Source organism: Lolium rigidum, chromosome 3 (assembly GCF_022539505.1).
Source record: "Lolium rigidum isolate FL_2022 chromosome 3, APGP_CSIRO_Lrig_0.1, whole genome shotgun sequence".
In the NCBI taxonomy this organism is placed as follows: domain Eukaryota; kingdom Viridiplantae; phylum Streptophyta; class Magnoliopsida; order Poales; family Poaceae; genus Lolium; species Lolium rigidum.
This window is the reverse complement of record NC_061510.1, coordinates 193,025,694-193,050,250: the sequence shown is the minus strand read 5'-3', so window position 1 is coordinate 193,050,250 and position 24,557 is coordinate 193,025,694. Positions and strand designations below refer to the sequence as shown.

The window sequence follows — 24,557 nt, the reverse complement described above, 5'->3', positions numbered from 1 at the left end:
GAAACCGGTGCATGCTATTCTTGGTTTATTCTTTTGCAAATATAACAAGTGTATACATGTTTTCTACAGTTTTATGTGCCTATGATATCAAATTGTGCAAACTGAATACCTTTTTACACTTTTGAAATACGCGGCTATATTTTCTATATACAAAGATTTTATGTGTGGTTTAAATTTAGGAACCATAGCAACGGACATTCAACTAGTTACTATGTATACAAGGACTTCATACAGATGAGGCACCTACTGTATGAGAAAACATTCTTGAAAAATTTCTTCAAGTGGTCAGTCCAAAGATAGTAAAACTTCCCATTTATTTATTTTATCATTCTTACGTACACAGTTCATACAGTAGGAGCCCTCTTTATTTTCCTAAAAATGAAAACACTCCAGTCAAAAATGTGTTTTTTTTCCTGTGTTTTATCAATAACCTTATAAGGTGAAGCTGATAATAACACCAAATGCTCTAAAAGTAACCAGAATAATAATAAAAAAATATACAAAACCTGTAGATTCCATCTATCAAACATTAGCCTTAAGGCTCCATTGGTCAATATAGTTGGCAACAACATGACAACGGTTATGTTTTACTCTGCTGTTAAGAATTGTAAGTACTCAGCCATGGAATTGCTACTTGCGATTAGAGGCAACGTTAATATATACATCCAAGCTATTCTGTTATGGTATTCTCTGTCAACAAAATTTATTAGACGAACTCTACTCATCTACTGGTCATCGATTGCATATGAGTTCTCTATCTTCTCTAGTGACAAAGGGGCGGAGAAATTTAACGGTGAGAACATGTCATCATAATTAGATTTGGGAGCAGGTTTGAACTCGTATGGGCCAGCCTTGGTTCCCCAAACCTGAAAATGATTGGGTGAAGTGTCAATATAGTACTCTTCTTTTTACTAGAATAGCAAGTCAAAGAACCATGGTGTCACAAACATAGGAAACATACCTGGTTTCCATCATCGTCAAAACCCTTGTCCCAAATGTGTATTTCACCATTCTTGTGAATGGACAGATCGGATGTACAGTATGCTGCACCACTCTGTTAAAATATTGATCTTCAGACGGAATCAATCGCCAAACATTGTGTAAGAGGATAATCCTTCGGTGGGGTTTTATTTTGAATTAAAACAAGCAACTTCTAATATTCTTCATCAGGAAGAAGACTGAACATGTAGATTCAGAAAGGAGTATAAGTGGCTCACCCAACTGTTGGGAAAACCTCCAGGTGGGGTTGATCCTTCATATAAGCAGCGTTTTCCACGCTCACATCGTGATAAGTGTATGGTGGTCAAATGCTCTGCGATATCCTGGACACCAAATAATACACTTGAGTGCAAGGACAGTTTTATATGCCACAAGCTGGGATGTGTTAGTGTAGACCACATTCTTGGATAGCCAAGTAGAAAGTTCGCCCATTTTATTTCTCCTACCAAGTAGGAATTCAAGCTTTACAGGATAATGTTCATTTTATTACCTTAACTTATTTTCTATCTCCTTAAGAGAGTTCACACACATCGACAAGAAACTTCAGATTATATATAGTTCTATGCGCACAAACACACAGACACTGTAAATGTGTAATCTACAAAAATTGACGGTATTCAGAACAAAATTTTAGAAAGAAGTCAACAACAGAAAAAAGAAAGCACAAATTATAATCACAATCCAAAAATTTATATTAGCGTCACAAATAAACTTCAAGACTGGAGACTTCTTCATATAGCAGCATTTTGTTCTAGAGCACTGAAGCTACCACCCAAATTAAGGTCCTAACATGTTACAGTGTGATCAAAATTAGCATCAGGAACTAAATCAAATTGGAGCGAGGACTGTACTATGCAGAGCCACCTGTCACAGGGCAAGCATGATTCCATGTAGAAAGATATACCATCTTTATCCATGCAGATGCTAATTCTGGTTCTAGTAAAAGTACTAACTGACCCAAATTTGGCTCAGCGGTTGCACTAGTAAGTGGTAAACTGGCAATAGCGCTAGATTCCATAATCTTTAAATCATCAACAGGCTGCACTCAGACAGCTGGCAGACAGTTGCAGCTCAACTAACAATTCACAAATAAATCTTTACTATTAAGGTGAAAGATGCAATGTCACACTTCCCGTGATGTCACACTTCTTATTATTAAGGTGAAAGATGCAGTGTCACACTCCCGTGATGTCACATTTCACACTATTTACATGCTAAATGCCACCGCTTTCATGTCAAACTCACCTTTCAGTTACAACCATATTTGCGAAAAGGATGGCAGCGCGTGGTTGTAAAAAGAGCGGACGCCTGATCCCACTTAACAACCGAAACCAACGCATGCACTGGCTAACAAACCTTAGCCAATATACTTCAACGCCTCCATCTTCTCCTGCCCAAGTTTATCTGTGCCTACCAGAACGGCGAATCAATACCACTAGAATCTCCAACACCCATAATCCTTTCTTTTTCCTAGGGCACAAAGCACTCATCTTCACCCCACTTCAGAGTGCGACTCATTTCAACATCTGGAGGCACCTAGCTAGGATGAACAGCAGATCGGTTCTTTCTTTCTTTCTCTCCTGCTGCTGGGTCACATTGGACACGGTGGGCGGCACAGGCCGGGCGGTGGTGCACCACTGAGCGAGATCAATCACACATCAGCTGGGCACGGCGGCGAGGAAGCCGACTGTAGGGGTGCATGACGGCTTTGATCGGAACCAACATGTTGTGCAGCTGCCCACCGGCCGCGATGCCGTACTCCGCTAGGCGGCGACCGAGAGTTCCGATGAATCCTAGAGAACGTATGCATCATCGCCTTGCTGCCATGAAAGGACCGTCCATCATTCATCTATTTTACTAACTGTAGGCTGCTCCCACCGATTTCAGGTTGGACCAAATCGATCAGCTGAATCAAAAATTCAAAATCGATCTGCTTATCCGACTCAACAAGTCTTATTTTCCAACTGGTTATGTCATGCCATCATATATGGGCAATACATTATTTTTATGTGTCATTGGTCAAGGTAAGGTTGTTTGAGAATTCCTGGGCGATCCTTTGATGTCAGATCCAGAGTTTGGTCTTGCAGCAGTGGGTATGTTTCTATCAGAATTTGTACTGCGTTTCAGGTAAATTGTCAATGTATGATGATTGATGGTGAAAAATCAAATAAAATCAGATTCATTTCAATTAGTATGCGATATGTTTTCTTAATGGGGCAAGGTTAATTGTTGGAATGACGCGTGAACGCTAGCATCATGCTCAGGTAATAAGAAAGAAGAACTTCCAATGCGTGTATGAAGGTTTTAATTCTTTGTCACGCCCCCGCGTCGTCCTCGCTTGGGCGTCACGGGGGGATTTAGGGTTCCCTCTCAGCGCCGTCGGCTAGCCCCCATCCGCCTCCATCAGCCTCCATCCTGCAACTCTCCCCTCTCCTTCTGCGGAGACGGCTGCCTCGCCCTGGGCTTCTTGGCGGCGCTCGAGGTCTTGGTCCTACTGGTGCTGTCCCCCTTTCATCGGTGCCTGTGAGTGGACGTCCGCTCGTTGGCCCATGCTTGGTCGCCGGCACGCCGCCAGATCTGACCAGGGGTCAATCTGAGGCTAGATCGGACCAGGGGTCGATCTACAGCTATGGCAGACCTTTGAGCTGTTCTTGGGCCTAGACCTCTCCGGTCTGCGTGGATCTGTGCGGGTACAACTTCACCGTGGCGTGGAGGGATGGTGAAGATGATTGTGGGTGTTGGAGGTGCGCTCGTGTGGCAGCAGGGCTGGCCTGCTGCGTGCGCGCGGCTCGTGCTCCGGAGGGAGACGGGTTTGGTTGGCTCCTCGGTTTCTGGAGTGGCGGCTCCGGGTGGTGGACGCAGTGGCGCCTGGCGGCGGGTGCCATCGTATGGTGCTAGTCGGTTCTCTTGGCTGTGCGGGCAGCAAGATGGCCTACGTGGGAGGCATTCGTGGTGCTGGAGTTCTCGTGCTCCTTCCCAGATCTTGGCGTAGTCCCTTGGACGGTGGTCTCTATTCGGGCGAAAGCCTTGCCCGTCAGTGGTGTCAACGCTCGTGAGCACTAATTCCCTTCTTGGAGGCGTCTTTGAGGATGGTGCTCCTCCACCATTGGCTCCAGGTGAAAATCTTCGGTCTGGTTAGCCAGACGGGGCATCGACGATGCCTTGACGCCGCTTCCTTCTTGAAGGCGCTACCTTGGGAGACTTTCGTCCATGTCAACTGGTCGTTGCGGTGTTTGTTGCGGTGTGGCCCTTGGGTTGTGACAAAGTGGCTTTCGGAATGGTGGTCTTCCCCGGCGAGGGCGAGCTCAGAATCTCTTCTTCTTTGGTGGTCCGGCTTTCGGCTACAATTCGAGCTCTATGGTGAGCGCTCCATCGTCTGACGGCACGGCGCCCTCGAACCTGGGCGAGAGGGCAGGGGTCCTCTTCGGCGATGGACGGGTTGCACCGTGATGCAGTCATCCGTGTTTGAAGTAGATGAAGGCATGCTCATCCAATGGTGTGGTTTCCTCCTCCCCCGCTGCGCTTCCTCTACCTTGATCAGCATATGTTTCGCCGTCTGAAAACCTAGTCGTTTGGAGGCTTTGTGTTACATTTGCCCTGTAATGTTTCTGGTTTTTGTTGCTGTTTTCTTCAGCACCTGTAACTCTAGCCGTTGGTGGCTTTATTAATTTAAAGCTGGACGTAATGCCTTATGTTTTAAAAAAGGTTTAAATTCTTTTAATTATGGGCAAAGATGTTACATCTCCTGCACGATGCTGAAGTAACAACCAATCTCATAACTGTAGGTGATAATCTATTGCTCTTGCAAAGGATGGTTCTGTTAGAAATAGACAACTCGTATTCCACGGGGCAAATGCCACAATATATAGTACATGTACAAGGTGAAATATGCAGGAACCCTCTAACTACTAGGGATGATACAAAATACAACTATCTCTCTAACACCCCCCTCAAACTCATGGTGGATAACAACACTAAGTTTGGAGAGTAGAAAACGATGCTGCGCTCTAGGCTGGGCCTTCGTAAAGTAATCCGCTAACTGCAACTCTGAAGGCAAAGGCATATACTGAAGCGCAATAATCTAATCCTGCACACTGGCACGGAGAAAAGAAGCATCAACACCAATATGCTTCGTAAGCTCATGCTTCACAGGGTCACGTGCTATACTGATAGCACTTGTACTGTACTGTCGGACAAGAGAGTCGTGGGTGTCGTAATAGAGACACCAAAATCTGCAAGTAACCATCGTAACCAAGTCACCTCAGCAGTCAGAAGAGCCATAGCTCGCAACTCAGCCTCTGCACTCGAACGGGAAACTACGGTCTGCTTCTTCGTCTTCCAGGCAATGAGAGAACCGCCAAAAAAACACATTAGGCAGACAAGGACCGGCGATCCGAAGGATCACTCGTCCACGTGGCATCGGAGTAGGGCTAGAGCTGTAACGAGTTGAAACGAGGAAAGAAGAGACAAAGAGAGATCGTGCCACTTAAATAGCGTAGAACACGAAGAAGATGACTAGTGGACCGAAGTGGGAGCAGAGACAAACTGACTCAGAACTGGGCGAGTAACAGCCAAATAGACGAGACTACCGACAAGATGTCAATAACGAGTCGGGTCAGAGAGAGGATCACCATCAGAGGCACGAAGAGAAATATTAAGCTCCATAGGAGTATCAACAGTACGGTCATCAGTAAGAGCGGCACGATCAAGAAGGTCCTGAATATAACGTTCTTGGGATATAAAGAAGCCATCAGAGGTGGACGAAACCTCAATCCTAAGAAAATGGCGATGTGGGCCAAGATCCGACATAAGGAACTGCTCACTGAGACGTGCCTTAGCAAAGGCACGTCACCAGTGATGATCATGTCATCAACATAGAGAAGAAGAGTGCGACCACGAGGAGAAGAGTGAACAAACAACGCCGGATCATGTGCACTGGGAGAGAAACCAGCAACAGTGACCACAGAAGCAAAACGCTCAAACCATGCACGGGGGCTTGCTTAAGGTCATAGAGAGAGCGACGAAGACGACAGACTAGGCCATCTGTGACGGAATACCCAGGTGGTGGGTGCATATAAACCTCCTCACCCAACTCACCATTAAGAAAGACATTCTTAACATCAAGCTGAGACACAAACCAAGAGCGACAGGAGCAAAAGTCCCATCATAGTCACGACCATGCTCCTGCTGGAAACCTCTAGCAACGAGACGAGCTTTGTATCGCTCAAGAGTACCATCAAAGCGGGTCTTAACCTTATAGACCCACTTCCAGGTGATAGGACGGACACGGGGAGGAAGAGGAACAAGCTCCCACGTGCCTCAAGGGCAACAATCTCCTCGGCCATAGAACAACAGCGTCACGATAAGTGGTCGGTTCCGGAATAGCCAAGACACTAAAGCTAGCAGTGTTATAGAAATCAGGAGAAGGGCGGGACCGAGTATGTAGAGAATAAGACGACTTAGACAGTGCACCAGAAGTAGAGGGTGCCTCACAAGAAGGTGCACCAGAAGTACCATGTTAAGCTTCATGCACTAGCCAACGCAACCAAAAGTACGAACTAATGGAAAGGGCTAGGCAATCTACTTATACACTTCAACACCCCCCATCACGTGTGACAGGAAGACAAGTCAACACGTGTAGAGTCAGAGGCAGGCTCAACAGGCCTATACGAGGACTCCGGGGGGTAACAACAATTTTAGGATAAATTGCGAAAACCAGGACTAGAACTCTAGACCCTGGGCTCTGATACCATGTTAGGAATAGACAACTTGTATTCCACGGTAATACAATATACAACTATCTCTCTAACAGGTTCAACCCTACGCTTGTGAAGTAATTCCAAGATACTCATAATTAGTCTGTTATATATGCATTGATCAAGATATTAACGTTGACCTATCTCAAATTTGCGAAGTGAACAGAAATGCGTATGTGTTCACACCCTTCTACAAAATGAAACGGAGTTCTGCTCATTGCTCTCTTATCTGCATGTTCTCTCAAATTTGGCAAGGACGACTACATGCTATTGGCATCTCTCTCAATTTATTCGATTTATCTACAAATGCTCCAACTTAGGAAAATTCGAATGGCAGGGTTAATTTTAGTAGTTGATCACATGGGGTTGGCGGCTACATGGCCATTGTTTTGTCCAGTCCTGGACCTTTTCAGTTTGGCAGGTACAAGGAAGACTAGGGAAGAAAAAATATCCTGGAACGTTTCAAAAAACAATAGTTCTGCATTTTGGAGGAAGATTTCAAGTAAGCTCCATTGTGTGTCAAAACTAACTAACGTCGATGTCAGGACATTAGTTCATGTCAACTTTGCGCGCTAAACCTTTTCAACCGAGAGACCCGTATGAAGGCATAGCCCACAAGAGACTTGACACGTTCACATGTCCTATGATTTTGTCTTAAGGGGTGGATTAGATAGAGATAGAGAGGGATTTACTATAGTTCGAGAAGACGAAAGCACATGATGGCTGAAAGGAGTGATCCGTTGATCTGGACATTCATGTAAAAATTGTTGTTTTGTTAAGCAACCATATGTAAGAATGACATGTCTTCATTGATCATTTGCGTTTAATAGTAATAAAATCTAAATGTTTTGCTAAAATTTTTGTTGCACACTTAGGTTATCCATACCAACGAACAGGTACTCCATATTTACATGTGCGGCAAGACAAAAAAAATTGTTAATAACCTAAGTAAAAAATTTAAGTCATGGTATGTGAAGATATAGCAATGTTTAAGTCATGGTATAACACATATTTGACAAACCATTGTTTAATTACCAAGGCAACTATACAATCCATAATATTAAATTCGAATCTAGACCATTACTCATTTTGGCACTCCCAGTACCCAGCTTGGGAAATAAAAATCTGTATGTCAGCTATATCGAGGCAAAAGCAGTTCCAAGGTGCCAGTTGAAAAATGTAAAATATTTGGACCTTATGAATACCAAGCTAGTTAACCCATGATGTCACTACATTAGAACGTGCCATGAGCAACAGTATTTCATGGATTCATGGGCAAGACAAAATAATATTCACATCATAACTACAGAAGTAGGCAAATCCCTCAGAGGGTGTTCTGAAAAGTATGTTTTGTTCACAAAGAAGACATACCGCAATTACTTCCTCTGGCTGTGGCCTCTGATCTTTTGGACGGTCACAGAAATTCTTGTACTCTTCAACATCTCTAATTGCATAGGAACTTAACTGTCCGGTGGAAATAATATGAAATGTCTCAACAAAACAGGGTTGAATTAAAGGTGTTTCATGCTGTTGTTAATGCCAAATATTAAATTCGTTGAGCAGAATATCATCCTAGATTCACTCATGTTTATGAAATGGCCAAAGCAAGTATGTTGGATACACCTTGGCTAAATAAAGTAGCAAAACTGTGATATTATACCCAGATCATTCTATGATTCATTCAGTCCAGAAATGTTGCATGGCACCTTTAGGTTTCCAGGCAATTAACCATAATGTTTAAATTGGCAGGTATACCTAGTTACTTGTGTCTTGAAAACGATAAGAGAAAAGGCAGAAATGTGGATAAGATGTCTCTTCTATAGCTAAATATGATGATCTATTATTTTCTTCAGAAGATACCATCCAGACGACACCACAGCTTAAATTCAAAAGTGGAGGATGAGGAACTGTTCAACTGCGTGCCTAGAGTAACTTTAATACTTTATAGGTTCAGTATTTAAGTTTCACCACAACAGTGCAAGTGGGTCTCAGAGTGGGAGAGTGGGGAAACATTCTTTGCATGTTTTTCAACGGTAGACAAATGCGTAAAATTTGAAGTTACCTCAACGTCACATTTCATCTCTTTTGGACATGGCTTTACCATGTAAAATCTCTGCAAAACCACATATTCATAGTTACTTACATATATGTAAGACTGAACAAATAAACAAGCTAAAGAACTACAGCTAAACTTCATTGTTAAATCATCCAAATAACACACTACAAATGGGTACAGAGAGTCCTACCGCCTGTGATTAACAGCCTTGTTCCTTTGTTTAAAATTTATTATTCAGTTGCATCTTATTATGTCAAATGAATTAAACATATAAGTTTCAAAAGTGTTCTTGTAGCAGAGTACTGTAACATATTTTTGCACTACCCAAACTGCTAGTCAACTTGAACTGCCAGCAACATGTCTAATACTAAACAATCAAAGCAGGTATACCAAGAACAAAGGATGAAAAATAACCTAGAAAAATATTTACCTGGTTATAACTACCATAAACATAGTATTAGCAGAAACATGGAATGGACAAAAAATTTAATGGGTGTGCTTTGAATGCGCACTAAAGGGTGAGTGAGCAAAATAGAAAAGAGGGTAATAGTCATGGTTTTAAATGCGTCGCCAAGTCGTCGCCTAGGCGACGCCTAAGCGTCAGAGCGCCTGGAGATGGCAAGGCGTCGTCCTCGCCTTAGTTTCTTGTCTAAGGCGTCCAGATTCGACCTTTTAGGCGTCCACGTCGTCGCTTAGGCAGGGAAGGCGTCGCTCTGGCTGCTTTTGGACGCCATGGCTGTAGGGGACCATGGCTGTAGGGGCTAGAGAGAGGGGAAACAGAGGGGAGAGAGGGGAACAGAATAAGTCAGGGAATCAATTGAGAGAGAGAGAGGAGCTGTGGTGTGCCCGTGGTCTCTTTCCTCTCTCCTCCTGTCCTCCATGGTTTGCTGTGGAGCAAGCCTCTCTGACTTTGCATGTGGTGTGCCCGTGAGTGTGGCTCAGATCTGAAAGTACAGTGGTGCATGGTGAGTGTGGCTCAGTGAGAGGAGCTGGCTTGCTGCTTAGCTGCTCGTGCCTACAAGCAAAGTGAGAGGAGCTGTGGTGTGCCCGTGGTCTCTTTCCTCTCTCCTCCATGGTTTGCTGTGGAGCAAGCCTCTCTGACTTTGCATGTGGCGTGCCCGTGAGTGTGGCTCAGATCTGACGGTACAGTGGTGCATGACTGCATGGTGAGTGTGGCTCAGTGAGAGGAGCTGGCTTGCTGCTTAGCTGCTCGTGCCTACAAGCAAAGTGAGACAAGCTCGTGCTTGCTGCTTAGCTGCTCGTGCCTCTGAACTAAGGCATCGCCTCGCTTCGCGCTTTAAGCGCCTAGACGTTGAGGCGCCCCCCAACCGCTTTAGGACGCCTTAACGCTTTTAAAACCATGGTAATAGTAAACTGACATGAGAAGGTAGAGAGAAGATAATATAGTGTAAGCTTGCCTATCATATGTATTTGATGAGTTTAAGATGGTACAGGAACATATCAAGAATTGGCAATAGACAAATATGACACAGGTTGGCATAGGAAGTAAAACCACTTCAACTTGAAAGAGTGAGACTGCTTAGATTTTCTAAAGATGAACTGTTTAGAAGTTACCATACTTGTCGGAAAGGTTTTTCCGGAGCTCTCCAAAATGCCTGCAAATGAAAGTATGACACACATGTTCTTGCAAAGGTGCTATGAATTTGAAGGATGTCTAATAACAACGGACATACTTGTTCAAAGTAGAGCACTCCGGCACCATCCACCATCTCAGTTGCAGGACATGTGAGAATTCTAAAAGAAAAGGATGGCCAAAATGTTTTGATGAAAAAAAAGGAAGATTAACACATAGTTAGTTAATGCTTAGCGGCAAACAAATTAATAAATTTCAAAGGATTCCATTAAGAGATCAAACACGCGCAATTCTGGGTGTGTAGATGGAAGTTTCTGCATCATAAGTGCACAACTGTTAAACTAATTCAACCATGCTGATATCCATGTGATTTTTATTTTCAAATGGAGCTTTTGAATCACATCTAGAAAATTGTATTTCTGTACAAGGTACCAGGTATTTATCGGTAAAGAAGTACCATTCAAAAAGAAAAGTAACCTTTTTTGCGAATTAAAAAGAAAAGTAACCTGGTATCCTCCTACTGTCTAACAACTGGTCAATTGAATCACAAGGATAGAGAATCAATTTTGAGTAAGCCGGGTTTTTTTCAAGATTTCAGTAAACCAGCTTTGCACTTGCCATTTTATGTGGTTTGGATCGTGTAGAACAGAATTAGTTTTCTTGAGGGCTTTGCTAACATGGTGTTTCATTAAGATCATAACAGAAAACAGTTTGACGTTAGTTTTACAACCTAGGGACAATGTTGGACTCTTTGCTCTGGACAAGACAGACTTGATGCTAAGTCAATGGTCTACAGTTGTTTCAAGTTCTGTTTAGCATTGTAATTTAATTCTATACAACATTTCTATGTAGCTCTGTACAGGAGCCAGAACCCTGGCAACATTGTAAAACATAAAATTAAGGCTTCTATCACCACAAGCTAATAAATAAATAAAATCTAAAACAATGGTCAACATCAGGCATTTATGCATATATAAATGTGGATTGTACCAATGCAACAGGAAATAAAAACTTGTTACCCATATTTTAACTATTGGCAAAGCACAATTTTAGCAGTATCCTAACAAAATCGTAGAGTAACAACAGGACACCACAAGCTTCTGCCGTTTCCCCCATCCCCAGCCAAAAAGAAGCTACATCTTGCGATTTGCAAATACCACCCGTCCAAAGACAACAACCCTAACCAAACGAACATCACAAGAACTAATGTGCAAACGGAATGCCTATGGAAAGAACAGTTTTCACCTCAGGTTGAAGTAGTTTCCAGGATCCTTCCTCGCCTGCTCCCTCGAGAACTGCACAGGAAGCGAATCAAATTCCAATGCACACCAAGAAACGCATCAGGACACAACTTTTGCTACTTTATGTCGCTCCAAATTGTAAAATCTTAAGACGGATTCAATTCCCCACATAATACGTTATTACGAGGCGTCCGCTCTAAAAGTTGGGCGGGCGGGGCTGGGCCGAGCGGGGGCGCTCACCTTCTCACCCGAGAGAGCGTCCGCGACGGCGCGGGCGTGGTCCCACCGGGTGGTGGAGCGGCGCAGCCGCCGGATCAGAAGGACGCCACCGAAGACGACGAGCGCCTTCAGCACTGCGCCACGGACTATCCCGCCGACTCCGCCACTGGTTCCGCCGGGGTTGTCCTCGCCGGAGCCCATGGGGTATTCCACGGCGAACTCACGACCGCGATGGCCGAGGCGAGGTATGGAGGCGGAAGAGGAGCGAGAGATAGAAATCACATGTTTTTGGGGGTAAGCTGAAAGTATTTCCGTGGACTACAATAGCCATCCACTCGAGCTATCGTCATTAAACCGTCACGCTTCCTCGTATTTACATGATAAATCCTGCTCCTATTATTTTTTAGCTAGTATAATACACTTTATCCTGAGATCAACAAGCTTCTAACCAATTCAATGACAATTTTCAACAACCCCTCGTGATCTTAGACTAGCCCAATAAAAGTATCATAAGTAGTATCATGCATGTCATGTTAGCAAAAATTTATCGAGGCGGGACGGGGTTGGGCCGAGCGGGGACGCTCACCTTCTCACCGACAGAGCGTCCGCGACTGATAAGGGCTAAACCCAAGGATGTGCCCGATCTTCACGGATTTGGGTGGAATTCGTGGGGGAGGTGGATGAACGCGATGAACACGAAGAACGCGAGGGGAATCGTGGGATACAACACACACACGCACACAATCGGTTTTCCCTCGTTGGCCCGAACCACCAACTCGATAGAGGTTGCAGGAAAAGACCTTCCGGTAGAAGTCCCGCAAAGAGATCGACAAATCGAAACTCACGAGATCTAGAAGGGTGAAAAGACCGGAAGGTTGATAGAAGTGCAAGCAAAAGACCAAATAGGTAGAAGTGCAAGCAAAAGATCAAACAAACGGTAGAAGTCTCCAAAGATATCTTCACGAGTCGATAAGGAGCCCGGGTGGGTACAAGATCAAAGATCTAAGTAGGGTTCCCACAAGGATGAGCTAAGCTCAGGTTTAATTTCACATCAAGTCTAATGTCAGATCTGAGGCAACGAGCCTATTTATAGGTGGGGGCGAAGGGATAAGTTACACGCTGAAAAGTGATGTTGTGCTGAAGTTCGATGGGGCGGAAGTTCCGGCCGTCTTGGGCGGAAGTTCCGGCCGTGGGCGGAAGTTCCGGTCTTGGGGGCCGGAAGTTCCGGTCGCGCCGGAAGTTCCGGCCAAGTTCCGGCCTAGCTCCGAATTTGGCCCATTTCCTTGCAGTAACATCCAGGGGCGTTTTAGCGGACTTTCGGAACTTGGGCGGAACTTGGGCGGAAGTTCCGAGTGGGCGGAAGTTCCGGTCCCTCGGGGCGGAAGTTCCGCCGGATCCATTCCTCTGGGCGCTGGAAGGCATCTGGAAGGCATCTGGGAGGCATCCGGCCGAAGTTCCGGTCCCGGGGGCGGAAGTTCCGGCCCGGGCGCCGTAGCTCCATCTTCATCATTTCCGACTCTCTCTTCATTGGCTTGGTCTCCATGGCTTGCGTCTTGGTCGATGTACCTGATTGAACATAGGGTATTTGCATGAAGTAGCACGCCATCCAACAGGGTATCAAAGGCATATGTAGAGAGGAGCGAATTCACCTCTTGGTGTAGAGCTTTGGCTCGAGCTCGTGTCATTGGACCACGAGGAGGGCTTGATGGTCTTGAGGCGGCGGTGTCCGTAGGCCACCCCGTATCATCTCCCCCCCTTGGAAAAGAGTCGTCCTCGACTCTAGAGTGTCGTCATCTCCTTGACGTGGTATCCTATCCTTGATGTTGATGTCGTACTTGGTCTTGAGGGTCGTACCCTTGAAGTTCATGAAGCACATGTCATGGTCTCGTGGCGATGGTTGTTGGTCGTCCATGTAGTCGAATGTTCTCCCTAAGCAACAATGTATGCATGTGTGAAGCATTAACCGTTCGAGAGCATGGCTTGCATTGATCTAAAGGATGGACTCTAACTACCACATCAAAAGTTTGAGCATTGGTATAGGGGTTGGAAATGGACTTAGCTTGAAAACACAAGTGGCGTTGTATGCATTGAAGCTTGATGTCTCTCATCATCTTGTTGTCTTGGTGGTGTGTGGGGAGCATGGTAAGTGTCTTATCTCATCCCTTCTTCTTGGCGTTGAGGCGGGTAGCTTGGCGAAGTACATGTTCTTGTATGATTGCTCTTGTGTCTTGATGTAGTTTCTTCATGGTGATGGCGTGCTTGTCGAAGTCCATGTTGGTTCTCTCATGAAGAATTGGAGGTGGGGTGTTGCTTCCGAACAAGAACTTGGATAAAAGCAACTTTCGCAAAGAAGAATCGAGTATGCCAATTTTGTTTTCCTTGGATAAGAAATCATCATGCGGAAGGAAATCAACCAATTCTTTTTCAATGGAACACTTGGCAAAAATGGGAACAAATATTGTGTCGGTGTTGTCAACCTTTGGTAGAACAAGGAGTGGTGTATAGTGAAGTTTCATTTTCAAGTCATGAAAAGCGTGTTGTGTAGCGTTGTCCCAAACAAACGGAACATTCAAAAGGCAAACAATGGTTCTAATGTTGTTCATAGGGCGAGTATGGACAATGACCATGGCATGGAAACTTCGAGCTTGCGCAATTGTGGTTGGCGTGGGCCACTTATGTATATCCTCAAAGTTCGAATAATCCACTTCAATGCCAATGGAGGAAACCGCAAATCCAACGGAAATCAACTCTTTGTGTGTAAACGGCCATAAGATGCATAATGCTTCTCTCACATATATAATATGATCCTTGAGATTCATAGGACACATGAGGGTATCCTCACTCTTGTCAACAAGATGTTTCAAGACATGTTGCATAAGACGCAAAAAGAGTGACAAGGATATGGAACAACCCAAAGGCATGACAAGAATCGTCGAAACCACACTTGGGCTAAGGTTTTCATGAACATACCCGTGTGCTTGACGATCATGAGTTTGACGTTGCCTTTCTTCTTGGTTGTCGGGTTTGGTGCGGTAAGCGGTACATGTTGGTAGTGTGGTGCCTTGCATGCAGTCGATGTGGGGCTCTATGCCTTGGAGCGGTGGTAGTCCTAGAGGAAGATTGTTGAGGAAGACATCTTGAGACTCCTTCAAAAGAGACAACAAAGACGAAGGAAGTGTTGTTAAGTTGTTAGTCTCCGAGGATGGTCCCTTGCAAGTGAGCACAAAGTGCAATTTGGTGGATGGGTTGTGGTTCACTTCTCTCATCTCACTCTTGGTAGCTAGGAGGACACTTGTCATTTCGCTCACACATGGCTTGTGGCGCTCACTCTCGTTTTGGTGGATCACTCTCTCACCTCTCATCTCACTATGGATGGTAGCTTCCTTAGCCCTCGCTAAAGCCTTTGCATTGTCCGCAATTACTTGGCTAGGAGTCATTGGGCGTAGGATGAAGTACTTGTCGTCGACCTTGAAGCTACAGGCATTTGTGTGACCATCATGGTTGGCTTTCTTGTCATATTGCCAAGGGCGACCAAGTAGCATGTGGCACAACGTCATGGGTACTACGTCACACTCAACGGTGTCTTGATAGGCGCCGATGTTGAAGGATATTTTGACGGTGTGTTGTATCTTCACATTTCCGTTGTCACTAAGCCATTGTATATGGTAAGGATGGTTGTGCTTCCGGAGCGGAAGGTTGAGCTTGGAGCATAATTCGGTGCTTGCAAGGTTGTGGCAACTCCCTCCATCGATGATAACCTTTATTGACTTGCCATTGATTCCGGCTCTTGTTTGGAAGATATTGCATCTTTGTTCTTCATTGGGGAGTGCATGGGTTGTCAACACTTTGGTCACCACAAGTGATGGGCTTGCATCATGCTCGCATAAGACATTCTCATGGTTTTCCAACTCCTCATCTTCAAGTGTTGTTGCGGCTTTCACCAAGGCTTCATATGCATCTTCACTTAAGTAGTCCACATTCCCATCATTCCGAGTTATCATGACTCTTGTGTTTGTGCACTCAAAAGATTTATGTCCTTGGGCACCACACTTGAAGCAAGTGATGTTACTAGATCCGGTGGAGGCTTTGGAGGACATAGTTGATTGCTCCGACTTGAAGCTTGTTGTCTTGATGGCACTTCGTGCTTGCTTTGGAGGATCCTTGGAGGCAATTGCACTTGTATTCATGATGCTTGAAGAGGCATTCGTTGCATTTCTTGCGGCGAAGAAGTTCTTGGACTTTGCACTTGCTAAGTCTTCTTGCACTTGGCGCTCGGCCCTTGTAGCTTGATGAAGCAACTCAACCATGTTGGTGTATGGCAAGAATTCCACTATCCTCTTGACGGGGATGTTCAATCCATTCAAGAACCTTGCCATTGTTTGCTCTTCTCGCTCATCCACATTCGCACTCATCATGGTCATGTGCATCTCCTTGTAATATTCCTCAACGGACTTGAAGCTTTGCTTGAGTTGGGTGAGCTTGTTGAAGAGGTCACGTTTGTGGTGGGTGGGCACAAAGCGGGTGTGCATGACTTCTTGCATCTCTTCCCATGTGTCAATGGGCTCTAAGTCTTCCTTGTCACGCTTCTTGTTCACTTCTTCCCACCAAACATTTGCATATCCTTCAAACTCAAGAGATGCCATGGCAACTTTCTTTGCTTCGGAGAAGTTGTGGATGCGGAAGATCTTGTCAACCTTGAGGACCCAAGACAAGTATGCATCGGGGTGTTCCTCTCCTTGGAACTTGGGCATGGTGAACTTTAGCTTACCAAAGATTTCTTCCTCATTGCGGTCATTGCGTCTAGGCGGTGGCCTTTCATCACCATGGTCTTGGCGTGGTGGAGGTTGAGGTTGTGGACCTTGAGCATCTCGATTATTGCTTCTATTTTGTTGAGGAGGAGGTGGTCTTCCATGACCTTCATCTTGATCATCATTGTTGTAGAGGTGTCGAGGCATCACACTTTCTTCACTTGATGCTTGGTGTTGACTTGATTCTTCATGTCTCGCCCTTGGAGGTGGTCTTCTACCATGAGGTCGATCATCATGATGGCGGCGATTATCTTGACCTTGAGGGCGTTGAGGTTGAGCAACATTGATGATTTGGCGCTCTTGGTGCGCTTGCCTTTGTTCCTCCTCATGAAAGCGTTGTCTTCTAGCTTGAGCTTCTTGTACTTGTCGTTGTCGCTCTTGTTCTTCAAGTGCTTGTTGTTCATTGCGGAGGCGCTCTTGTTCCCTTGCTCGAACTAGCTCTTGATCATGCCGAAGGCGTTCTTGCTCTTGTTGGAATTGAGCATGGATATTCTCTTGTTGAAGGCGCTCTTCTTCAAGGCGTTGACGTTCTTGGACAAGTCGAAGTCGAGCTTGCTCCGCTTCTAGAGCTTGTTGGTGAAGCACTTGAACATCCACATTATGGTTGCGTGGGTCTTCATTGGAATCATGATGCGACGGTGTAGGAGCCCGTGACCTTGAACTATGGGAGCGCGAAGACCTTGAGTGTTCGCTTCGATTGTTGGCGATGTTGGCAATAGCTTGTTCAAGGCGTGCCAACCTTTCTTATTGTCTTCTCATGCTTGCCATGTTTTGTTGACCTTGAGTAGCAAGTGTGTCCTTCATCTCTTGGCCTTGAGTATCAAGCTTGTCATGGAGGTCTTGCACTTGGACATTGAGGTCCCTTCTTTGCACTTGAGCTCGTTCTTCATAGCGTAAGACGGTCTCATCCATCCTTGCCGTGAGGTCATGTATACTCTTGTTGACGGCTTGAGTAGCGATCCAATGTTGGTGCCGCGTCATGGGTAGTTGGTTCCCTTCTCCACTAGACATGGTTACAACTAAAACAAGAACTATGTGGTGGGTGGTTAGGAAAGACTACCAAAAGTGTCAAAACTTGCAAACCAAAATCGAAAAGGTGTTTCAAAGCGGAGGGCAACCGATATGTATGCACACACACAAAAACAAAAACTCTATATGGTGTTAGGTATGGATGTGGAAAGCCAAATGGAAGAACCAAACGAAAAGTCTATTGTCAAAAGTGGGTAAGATCCAAAAGTCACAAGTCAAAAGCGGTGATCACAAAAGGCATACACAAGGTGGAACACACACGTGGGACAAAATGGGGTTAACGCGACGGGAAAATGAGCACGAACAAAATGGTCCTAACGAAGACTACTAGCTCGGTGTCACGCTAACGCAAGAGAGACCGTGGCTTGGTTGCAAAATTGAGAAGCAACAAGATTTGCGCAAGACGCCTCTCTTCTCTTTTCTCTCTTTTGCTTAAAAGCTTTGGACTCTTTTGTGTATAGGTGTCACTCACACACTTTTTTTTTCTTTTTGTATTTTTCTTTCTTTTTCTCACTATGCAAGGATACTACTATCTATGTAAGTATGTCACACTTCTTTTGCTTATCTTTTCACAACGAGCTTGCTTCGTAGCTTTGCTCAACACACGCACACCCTCACGGTCGGGACGCTTGCGCAATGCTTCGGAACACTAGAAAGCCACTCTCGATGGGAAAGGTACGCAAAGGAAGCTAGGGCGACAAGTTAGGAGCAAGTTATACCACTTGATGACGGTGGCCGACGATCTTGAACTTGCTATGGTGGAAGGTGTCAAATGAACCGCTTGGATCCTCGTGGTGCTGTCGTCGTTGTCGATGTTGCGGAAGCTTTGTGGTAGCTGAAATGGCACACAAACCGAAGTCCAAACACAAGGGGGTTAGTACCAAAACGAAAAACGAAGGATGCTGTCAAAATTTCGGCCAGGCGGAACTTCCGGTCCTGAGGGGCGGAACTTCAATTCCGGTCCCGGGCGGAACTTCCGGTCCTGCCGGGCGGAACTTCCGGTCGCAATCAGATCTGCGGGCTGTTCTTCGATTTGGGCGGAAATCCGGGCCAAAAATCTTCGAATTCGCGGAAAATTTGGCACTAGAAGCTGTGGGAAGGTGGGGGAATTACAGATCAACACCAAAGACAAGTTTCTATTGGACCAAAACCACCAAAAACTCAACAAATCGCGAGATCCAACCAAGGCCAATTTGGGGCTATTTTTTTGGGAAATTTTTTTTGGGAATTTTTTTGGGCGAAATTGGTGGAATTGGGGGCTGTGGGGGTCAAATACGTGTCAATCAAAGAGCTCTTGATACCATATGATAAGGGCTAAGCCCAAGGATGTGCCCGATCTTCACGGATTTGGGTGGAATTCGTGGGGGAGGTGGATGAACGCGATGAACACGAAGAACGCGAGGGGAATCGTGGGGATACAACACACACACGCACACAATCGGTTTTCCCTCGTTGGCCCGAACCACCAACTCGATAGAGGTTGCAGGAAAAGACCTTCCGGTAGAAGTCCCGCAAAGAGATCGACAAATCGAAGCTCACGAGATCTAGAAGGGTGAAAAGACCGGAAGGTTGATAGAAGTGCAAGCAAAAGACCAAATAGGTAGAAGTACAAGCAAAAGATCAAACAAACGGTAGAAGTCACCAAAGAGATCTTCACGAGTCGATAAGGAGCCCGGGTGGGTACAAGATCAAAGATCTAAGTAGGGTTCCCAGAAGGGTGAGCTAAGCTCAGGTTTAATTTCACATCAAGTCTAATCTCAGATCTGAGGCAACGAGCCTATTTATAGGTGGGGGCGAAGGGATAAGTTACACGCTGAAAAGTGCTGTTGTGCTGAAGTTCGATGGGGCGGAAGTTCCGGCCGTCTTGGGCGGAAGTTCCGGTCAGGGGCGGAAGTTCCGGTCTTGGGGGCCGGAAGTTCCGATCGAGCCGGAAGTTCCGGCCAAGTTCCGGCCTAGTTCCGAATTTGGCCCATTTCCTTGTAGTAACATCCAGGGGCGTTTTAGCGGACTTTCGGAACTTGGGCAGAACTTGGGCGCAAGTTCTGAGTGGGCGGAAGTTCCGGTCCCTCGGGGCGGAAGTTCTGGCCTGATCCATTCATCTGGGCGCTGGAAGGCATCTGGAAGGCATCTGGGAGGCATCTGGCCGGAAGTTCCGGTCCTGGGGGGCGGAAGTTCCGGCCTGGGCGTTGTAGCTCCATCTTCATCATTTCCAGCTCTCTCTTCATTGGCTTGGTCTCCATGGCTTGCGTCTTGGTCGATGTACCTGATTGAACATAGGGTATTTGCATGAAGTAGCACGCCATCCAACGGGGTATCAAAGGAATATGTAGAGAGGAGCGAATTCACCTCTTGGTGTAGAGCTTTGGCTCGAGCTCGTGTCATTGGACCACGAGGAGGGCTTGATGGTCTTGAGGCGGCAGTGTCCGTAGGCCACCCCGTATCAGCGACGGTGCGGGCGTGGTCCCACCGGGCGGTGGAGCGTGCAGCCGCCGGATCAGAATGACGCCACCGAAGACGACGAGCGACTTCAGCACTGCGCCACGGACTATCCCGCCAACTTCGCCACTGGTTCCGCCGGGGTTGTCCTCAACGGAGCCCATGTGGGATTCCACGGCGAACTCACGACCGCGATGGCCGAGGCGAGGTATGGAGGCGGAAGAGGAGCAAGAGATAGAAATCACATGTTTTTGGGGCTATGCTGAAAGTATTGCCGTGGACTACAATAGTGCGTTCATCCACTCGAGCTATCATCATTAAACTGTCACGCTTCCTTGTATTTACATGACAAATCCTGCTCATATAATTTTTTTAGCTCGTATAATACACTTCAAATCTATCCTGAGATCAACAAGCTTCTAACCAATTCAATGGCAATTTTCAACAACCCCTCGTGATCTTAACTAGCCCAATGAAAGTATCATAAGTAGTATCATGCATGCCATATTAGCAAAAATCTGATGTGGCGCATCAATTAATAAGGTGAGAGCCTCACTTTCTATTTTTCATTTATTGTCATGTCATGTCACCAAAATGTGTTGGGTTATGTAATGTTACTACCTACGTTGCTCTCACTATGAGTAGTCTTATCCCATTAAGTTTGGGTCACACATATCTAATGCATAGTGCGGTTATGCTGCTACACACAGTTTGGGGCGAGGGCGAGTTGGATGTTGCTGCGGCAGCGGCGGTGGCGCTTTCGACGGTGAGCAATGAAGGAGGCAGTGTGGGTTGGTATCCCTCGGCAGCAGCTAGGGTTTGCGAGAAGTTTCGGGCGCCACCGCCGACCTAACCTATGAAGCCCACCGCTTTGCCCTGAGCGATCAGGCCTACTCCAGTACCTCCAGTTCTTGTGTAGCCAACCCCTGCACCGGTTCACGAATCGTCGGAACGACGCCAATCCGATCCGATGCCTTTGTTCTGGATGTGCCTCCCGATTTCGGTAGCCTTCCTCGCGACGACCACCAACGCCAGTGAATCCGATGCCTTGGTTCTAGATGTTCGTCCTGTAAGTACATGTCCCCAATTGATTGTTCTCACATTTGTAGAAGGAGCTGATGAGGGCACAGTTAAAAACAACAAAGAAATCTGAGTAGATGGGAGAGGTAATTTTACATCCCCATAGCTACTGTCCTAGCGATGGTTGTCAGATTGAAATGAATTTGCGTACGTAGTCTTAGTAAGGTAACATGCCATAAATTATAGGTTGGATGTCTATTTCCTTTCCAATCTTGGTGCAGCATGCCAATGTTGTTTTGGTAAACACATTTCAAATTCACAACCAAAGCCAGATGTGCTTAATAAAACCACACATTGTTGCTAATTTAAATATTGTGCTATATTTCTTCCTACATTTGGTTTGCTGAAGCAGTTGGTATGCCACCGTTATGTCTACATGAATCCATGTTTATTGGGAGGAACGGGAAACATGCGTTCGTGCAATTGAATTTGGGGAAGCATGTGTTACTTTTATTTTTGAAAAATGAAGCATGTGTTACTGTTGGTTGGGAGGAGAAATTACTCTCTGAACGTGTGACTTGTTCATCATAGGAGGCAAGTTCGGATTATTTTAGAGGTTAAGGTCCAGATAATGCTATTTGTTGGTCATTCCAGTTTTGCTACTTCTGCCTCTACTCTGCTAATTAGTAATCACGTTTCACAAACAAAATGTTTCGCGTTGTCAGGTTGTAATAATCATTGTGAAAGAGTGCATATTATTGCGGCTGCTAAACGAATCTGTATTGCCAACTGTCGTGAGTGCATCTTTTCCTTGAGTAAATCACGAGCCTCTGGTAGCCGGCACCCATAAATTACATGTGAGCACGTATAGGCTAGTTATAGTGCTAGTATCATAAGGAGTATCATGCATGCCACCTTGGCAAAAATCTGATGTGGCGCTATAATTAATGAGTAGAGATATAAAAGTGGTATCATAATATGATATTGTATCATAGCACGTGAAACTAGAAAATTTAATGTCAAATACATCCTATACACACAATTGCATTGAGATTCTACAAATAATTAAGTATCGTAAGATTATGATACTACTAGATGATACTAACCACTATGGAGGTAGTATCATAGACTTGTATCGTATGGATGATATCACTATATGATACTTTGCACTATGGCCAGCCAAATTACATGTGAGTGCATCTTCTACTTAGGAGTACATCACCAGCCTCTTATTGTGGCGGGCACCTGTGAAAGAGTGCATATTATTGCAGCTGCTAAACGAATCTGTATTGCCAACTGCCGTGAGTGCATCTTTTACTTGGAAGTAAATCACTAGCCTCTTATTGTGGCGGGCACCCATAAATTATATGTGAGGTCTTGCTACTCTTTTCATTGTGAACAACTACTTATTTCTAGAAATTAAGAGAATATGATGGACGGTTGTGCTTCCACGACCTCGGCCTTGAGTCTTCGAGCGTCCATGACATCCTCCCTTCCCTCCGTGCTTGTTGATCCATCCCTATCATAGGCATAGGACGGAGTATGAAGTAGCATACCATTCCACATGAACAATTGTAGGCGCGCATAAAGGAGAAGAATCACCTTTGTGTAACGTGTCGGTGTTGATGCACATGATGTTGCGAAGACTGAAGGTCGGGCTGCATCATCTCCCCCCACTTGAAAAAGAGTCATCCTCGACGATAACTCATCATGAACGTGTAGAGGAGGTAGATGAAAACAACTCTTGAATGTCCCTTCACTAGTCATGAGCCCTATCAATAGCGCAAGAGAAGCGAATCTTCTTGTCAAAGAGTAGCCAAAGTTCAACAGTTGTAGAGGAAGCTCGTAAGTAGAAGGAGGCCATCTTAGCAAAATGCCGGTGTGCTCTCATGGCAAGATCATTTGCAGTAGCCGTGTTGATGCACTTGTGGAAGTATCTCTCTAGAGCTCGTTTCGTCAACTCGTGCTCCGTAGAGGTTGACGTTCTCATTCTTGTACCTACACACACAATAGGCAAAACAAAGAATGTGTGTGCATGGTATATGAACACATCATCCATCATGATGTTCCATTTCTTTTGCACATCACCATTAGCGTTAAGCAAATTATCATAGTAAATATGGTGAATATGCTGAGTAAACAAGGGGACATGCTCAATATGGGTAAATGCAAAGTCTCCAAACTTTTAGAGAGCTATGGGGGCGATATCATTTACAAGCATTGTAACTGACGAGGGTGCTCCTCGGCAATGCCCACCATGAGGGGCTTAGGGTTGACGGAATCCTGCAGGCTAGCACGAGACATCGGATACCAAACAAACGGGGAGAGAGATTTACCCAGGTTCAGGGCCCTCGATGAGGTAAAACCCTTACTTCCTGCTTGTCAGATCTTGATTATCAAATATATCGGGTTACAATGGGGTAGCCGATAGGCTGCTATGGTCGACTCGCCGAGAGGCAAGGATTCTAGGATTTGTGCTCTAAGTCGCGGTGGTTCTACGTACTGTTGTTGTTGTTGTTGTTCGGTAGGCCCTCTCCTGACCCTTATATAGCAGGCCAGGTCCCAAGAGTCCTGTCCGAACTCGACTAGGTTACAATGAAATCTAATCTAGTCTTTCCTTTAACGATGTCTTCTTACCTTGTTCATCAAGAATCCGTCTTCTGGTAGGTCTCCTTTGTTGGAACCGACATATGGGCCCACCTTAATCTTTGGGCAATCTTCATGGGCCCCTAGTTGGGCCAAGGGAGGTAAACTAATGTTGGGTACGCGAAGGGTAATACCCACATCAGTACCCCTAAGTGACTGGTTGAAGTAAAGCTTCGGGCTAGGACTATAATTGTCTTCATCCGAACATCCTTAGCTATCGAAAAGAACTGAACTTTCTCATTTGTCATGATGTCAAAATTACTTGATATCGGGTGCACGTCCAGCGCTCCCGATGGGAGTAACCCCCAAGTCTAGGGACGGATGCTTGCAACCGTGCGTAGACTTAAGTTGTACTACTCGAAGATTCTGATGTCGATGATTTCCGAACTCCCTTTATCATCCGATATCTTTTAATATATCGGGTCTTCAAAGACTTCGGGTGAAGTCACATAGTCTGATAGTACGTAAGGGATAAAAGTAACGAGCCCAGCTAACGAGGGTGCTCCTCGGCAATGCCCACCTTTTGGGGCTTAGGGTTAACGGAATCCTGCAGGCTGACACGAGACATCGGATACCAAACAAACGGGGAGAGATATTTACCCAGGTTCAGGGCCCTCGATGAGGTAAAACCCTTACTTCCTGCTTGTCTGATCTTGATTATTGAAACTATCTAGTTACAATGGGGTAGCCGAAGGCTTCGACTATGATCTCGTCGAGAAGCTAAGATTTCTGATGACCTAGCTCTAGACTTGC

The 24,557-nt window shown here is 45.5% G+C and overlaps 1 protein-coding gene across 1 annotated transcript; it reads right to left on the bottom strand.

Annotated features, from left to right (window-relative positions):
• Window positions 1–615: 615 nt before the first annotated feature.
• Window positions 616–12,174, bottom strand: LOC124702842 (chromophore lyase CRL, chloroplastic). The gene is made up of 9 exons (XM_047235019.1): window positions 11,887–12,174; window positions 11,651–11,700; window positions 10,506–10,566; window positions 10,392–10,427; window positions 8,818–8,868; window positions 8,127–8,219; window positions 1,218–1,322; window positions 962–1,054; window positions 616–866 (listed from the first exon to the last, which is right to left on the bottom strand). Exons 1-9 carry the CDS (start codon window positions 12,064–12,066, stop codon window positions 726–728), a joined length of 810 nt encoding a protein of 269 aa, XP_047090975.1. The 5' UTR covers window positions 12,067–12,174; the 3' UTR covers window positions 616–725.
• Window positions 12,175–24,557: the final 12,383 nt, after the last annotated feature.

Bases quoted from the DNA above. Each gene is read 5' to 3' on its own strand.
- LOC124702842 (XM_047235019.1), bottom strand. From the start codon at position 12,066: ATGGGCTCCGGCGAGGACAACCCCGGCGGAACCAGTGGCGGAGTCGGC. The intron at 10,567-11,650 runs GTGAAAACTGTT...CTTTTCTTTTAG, and splicing joins GGAAACTACTTCAACCTGAG to AATTCTCACATGTCCTGCAA. The intron at 8,869-10,391 runs GTATGGTAACTT...GTGGTTTTGCAG, and splicing joins CGGAAAAACCTTTCCGACAA to AGATTTTACATGGTAAAGCC.